Below are 5,373 nucleotides of genomic sequence, written 5' to 3' on the forward strand. Positions count from 1 at the left end.
AAACAATGATGATCTTAACATAATACTTGATGAAAATAGAAAAGAAAATGTTTATATTATAGATTTTGATGATTTATATGAAAGTAATTTGTTATTATGAGACTTGGACATGATAAAATAAAATTATTTTTTAATCTTTTCATAGTATTTAATTAAGGGATTGTCTAAGACTAAATCTGTAAAAGATAAAATTGGAATACATGCCAACTAGGAAAAACAAAGAAAGACCTCACCTAAACCCTTAAAGCTACTACATTTGAAATTGGTTGAATCTTATAAAGTAGCCTAGTGTAGAAAGTCATTTTGTCCATTCTTTAATTTGAACTTAAATAATGCATACGGTGTTTTAATGATCATCCATGTATGAAATTGTGTTCTTCACTCCGTTCATATTCATTTCATATTGGTTCATTATTGTACAAAACTATGAGCTTATTGTAATATTTGAATTGACAAAAGATTTTGAAAACAAATGTACTTACATGCTAAATTATATGAATTAATGTTCAAAAAAATTGAAGTATATCATTCAACTTGTGCAATTTGTTTATTTGGGAATCTTTTCCAAATGTGCTAACCAAAATGGACCCAAAAGAATTGGATAACAAAGAAAGCTACATGGATGTGTTTTGTAAGAATAATGAAAATTCTCTTCACTCAAGGACGGGTAGCTTCTTGATAGTAGATGCTTAAAGTACATAAAAGGAGATCAAGCCATGGTCTCTCCTCTTTAAGCAAAGGATGAAGGATATTAGAAACAACTCTTCAAGTAAAATTTACCTTTTAACTAAAAAAAAAAAAAATACTCTTCAAGTAAAATTAGTGGAGATGGCATTGTGGGTAAAGATTCCTCTTCCTTCATTATTAATGATGTGCTTTTAGTTGACGGGTTAAGTATAACTTGATTGTGTTGGTCAATTATGTGACTCGGGATAGGGATATATAGTTGTTTTCAAATCTAATCAAGGACATATTCAGGATTTTTAGTTGGGGTAGGCTAATTTTAGTATAGTGACTGAGTTGACTTGGATTTGATATATATATATTTTATTATTTTGGGCTGGGCTAATATTAGTATAGTAATTCTATTTTATTTTTTATTTTAGTTTTTTTTGGGTGGGCTTTAGCCCACCTAGGCTCACCCTTCTATCCGCCTTTGAATTTAATCATGGCATAATTAAAAAACGACGATGATCCTAATATAATACTTGATGAAAATAGAAAAGAAAATGCTTATATTATAGATTTTGATAATTTATATCAAAGTAATTTGTTATGTCATATGAGACTTGGACATGATAAAATAAAATTATTTTTTAATCTTTTCATAATATTTAATTAAGGGATTGTCTAAGACTAAATCTGTAAACGATAAAATTGGAATACATGCCAACAAGGAAAAACAAACAAAGACCTCATCTAAACCTCTTAAAGCTACCGCATTTGAAATTGAAATTGGTTGAATCTTATAAACTAGCCTAGTGTGGAAAGTTATTTATGTGCATTTGTGGTTGTCAAAGTTATCAGTTCATGTACATTTGTGATACAATTTCATAATATTCTTGTGTCATGAATCACATATGCTTAATTGTTTAACTCACTTATGCATGGTTAAAAGTAAGAAATGAAATGGTCATTTGTTAAATCAACGTACTCACTAAGTGTTTGACTAAAGTTCAATCAAGCTTAATTTTTGTCGAAACAAGTCAAAGCCACAAAAAAGTTCCATAGTTTGTCTACCCCTCCCCCTTCCTTGCTTGGGCAACAGAAACAACTCAAAGCTTTACAAGCACTGATTCTCTTATGCTTTCTGTAACTATGATTTTAAAGTCTACTTTTGGCATCTGATTTTGGCTAATAATTCAAACTTTATTTTCGTGTAACACCACCGTGTGTGTATACATATATATCTCAAGACATGATATTAAAGTATTTATTGAAACACGTAACAGGTCCCTCAACATATGATAAAAAAAGATTAATAAAGTAAGAGCTTATCAACATTTCAAACTGTCTTGACGTCAGCTTAGCTTGGCTACAAGAAAATACAGATAACAAAACTCTCCATATTAATCTTTATTAGTGTGGAATAGAAATCGAAATCGGGCGTGGCCAAGTAGTAAGTCAACGGGTTTTCGTCCCGCTATTCGGAAGTCTGAATCTTTCCGCCCCAAAGCATGCATAACAAAGGAAGGATCAATGTAAAAGCTCTAAAATTGCGAAATAAGATATTAAAACCGGAAGTGATACGATTGTCCCAAAGATTACCCTGATATTGAAGAGAAAATCAATTAGTCACTTGGAATCTTTAGATGAAAATGTTAGAATTTTTTTTTTTTTTTTTTTTTTTTTTTTTTTTTTTTTTTTTTGTATTAATTGTTTTTAAGAACAAAACTAAGTAAGATGTTAATATCATAATTCAAGGGTTGGCTCTATTATTTAAAAAAATTGGTGAAGTGTTTCCTTAAACGCTGTTTTCAAAGTACAACTTTTTTTTTTTAAAAAAGAAAAACTCAAAAAAATTAAAAACGAATTTTGGAACTATTTTTGTTTTCCTTGTTTTCTTTCTTTTTGAAGGTTTTTTTTTCCTTTCTTGTTCTTTGAAAGAATGAAAACTGTTATAAAAACAAAAAAACAAAATCAAGTAAATTTTAACTCACGCAGTGCTGATCACTTCTGTATGCAATCCATATTCTTTGGCGAATATGAAGGAGCCGACGGCTTGGGGCAATGCTGCCTGCAACAAAGAAAAAAAACAGTCCAACAAAAATCCTTTTTTAGAAATGCTGAAATTATTGCAGCTAGTTATATAGGAGTAGAAATTAACATTTCATTACTTTTGATCACAAGCTTTATAAAACATATGGAAGCATCAATAATCTTCAACATGGTTATCAAAAAAAAAAAACAAAAAATAATCTTCAACATGAGTGGCTAGTGGTTTGAAGTACCAGACAATCACTTTATACAGATAATGTACAAAATCAAATTTGTTGTCCTACTTGAGAAAATCAATTCTCTCCTCCTAATGGAGTCCAACCAATCACAACCGTCCATCCACCCATGTGTGCTCCATCACATCACAGACATACTTGTGTGCGTGTGTATATATTATACACAATACACACTCATGTATCGTGTCTTTGTGTATTAATTAAATTAAGTTCCACTAGCCTAGAGTGGACTCAGGTTGTAGATGTAGTCAGATTTAACACACACACGCACGCACACACATATAAATATATATATAATATGCATGCGTGACATGCTCACGAATTCAATATTTTCAACATAAAAGACTTCAATTCCTTATTAATTAATGGTAAATTTAAACTTCAAAAGCTCAAATTAAGGAATTCATTTGTCACCTGAATGATCACGACCCGTAAGAGATCGCCACGCAAACCTACAGCAAAAGCACCTATTGCCGTAGTTGCAGGTCCAACAATGAACCTCAAAACCATCCCAAACGCCGTTAGACGAGGGCCACAAGCAATCACTTTCTTCTGTAATGCCATGAACAATCCTGCACATATAAAGACAAATTCTCAAATATGAATATTACTATTTAATTTTACATATTTATGCATTAATTCCCCGTGTTAGAAGGAAAAACTGGAGTTATATAAGTCTTTGATATTATTTTTAGTAATATTTTTGTGTAAAAATAATTATTAAACCAAGTGACCAATCCAAAAAAAAAAAAAAAAATGTAATGGCCAATGGATGATGCATATGGAACACAAGGGATGTATCAAATGGGTTAATGGTCGATTTGGATAGCATTAATAATCTTTTATGTAGTGATATGTATATATATATAAATATTTATACATATATTGATGATAGTGTAGCTCACCCATACTAAACATGGCAGTGCCTGTTCCAGCTCTTGCCATGATCATTATTGATCCTTCAATGATGCTTGGTATCTTCAAATCCCACCTAAAAGAATTCATAGGATAAAAACCCTAATTAGAAATCCTTCAGATAATACTTGCCTCCAACGTGACGTGAATCAAGCAATATCCTCCCTCTTATCAACATTGACGTGTCATTTTGTAATTGTAACAAAGCATTAAAAATGAGTTTAGTGTAGTACACATGTAATATTGATGTTAAAAATGAATTTAATGGAGTACACGTGTAATATTATGTTGTATAAAATTATATATCACATCAGCGGTGGTAAGAAGAGGATATCACGTGATAGGATTAGGTAAACACATGATAATATTTATTTTATCCCTCAAATGAAAAGCATGCATGCATTTTTTTTTTACGTAGACATACCTGTTTGCTGGAAAAGACCAAGCAACACCAAGAACACAAGCATATATATTAGGGTTCTTAGCCAGTTTCTGCGAAACCACCTTCATCATTTGCCAGAAAGATGGCCCGGTAGTCTCCTCAACGTGTTGGTCACCTTCCAAATCTTTCTCTGGTTCACTTGAATCCTTGGAAGCAAAGTCCGTCCCGCTCCGTCTGAACTCCAACGCAAACAATAGGATCATCTGCCAGATGAGAGACTGCATGACCGAGGATTGGACAATGATGTCTTCACCCATCTGACCATACATGGCCTTCAAGAGAGGCACACCTAAAATCAAAGTATTACTAAAAGTAGAGAGAGTATAGCTTGTTATGGACCAGGAATTGCTTGCTTTGGTACTGTACTTAGCCCAAAAAGCAATCACTATCATAATAATGAATTTCGAGATAACATCGGCACCGAGGAATGGATAATTCATTGCAAATGGATTGACATGAGATGTGAACTCGAAGGTGAGGAGAGGGAGGGTGAAATAGCAAACTAAGCGATTTATCGCATCGCACTGTTCCGGTGTGAATACATGCCACCATTTCACTGAACCATAACCTAAAAATAGAGCTACATAGAGTGGTATCATGGCCACCACCACCTTGTAAACATCTCCCAACTCTATCATTCTTAATGATATTTTTGTCTATATATATCAATTCCTATAAAGAAGAAAGGGTCTATATATCTTTCTTGGACTAGGGTTTTGGACAGTAGTATTTCAGAAGGTGTCGTGTGTTGATGGATGCAAAGGGCAGAGCTATTTATATGGATGCAAGAGACAAAGCGAGTAACCTTTTTTTTAGGTAAATGACCAAACATGTACTTATTGTACGTATATATGTATATGTATATATATTTTATAGATTTATAAGTTGGTGGGGGTATATGGTTCCAATACCGTGGAATCCTATAAAGGTGATAAAAGTTTTGGTGGAGGTGTTTGAAAGGTGAGTGTGCTTATGCAACTTTTCTGGTGTTCTGGTCACCAAAGTATAGAATAAGGATGAAGGAATGATGTCCAGCGATTATTCCACCCAACTATATGTGCC

General features: G+C 32.6%; 1 protein-coding gene across 1 annotated transcript; it reads right to left on the reverse strand.

Moving 5' to 3' along the window:
• Positions 1 to 1,919: 1,919 nt before the first annotated feature.
• Positions 1,920 to 5,142, reverse strand: LOC132311598 (auxin efflux carrier component 5-like). Its single transcript, XM_059809597.1, has 5 exons — positions 4,294 to 5,142; positions 3,860 to 3,945; positions 3,369 to 3,526; positions 2,661 to 2,737; positions 1,920 to 2,269 (listed from the first exon to the last, which is right to left on the reverse strand). Exons 1-5 carry the CDS (start codon positions 4,947 to 4,949, stop codon positions 2,197 to 2,199), a joined length of 1,050 nt encoding a protein of 349 aa, XP_059665580.1. The 5' UTR covers positions 4,950 to 5,142; the 3' UTR covers positions 1,920 to 2,196.
• Positions 5,143 to 5,373: the final 231 nt, after the last annotated feature.

Source organism: Cornus florida, unplaced genomic scaffold (assembly GCF_030987335.1).
Source record: "Cornus florida cultivar Cherokee Brave unplaced genomic scaffold, ASM3098733v1 CherokeeBrave_3.0.0_Hap2_Chr06, whole genome shotgun sequence".
NCBI classification, from domain to species: Eukaryota; Viridiplantae; Streptophyta; class Magnoliopsida; order Cornales; family Cornaceae; genus Cornus; species Cornus florida.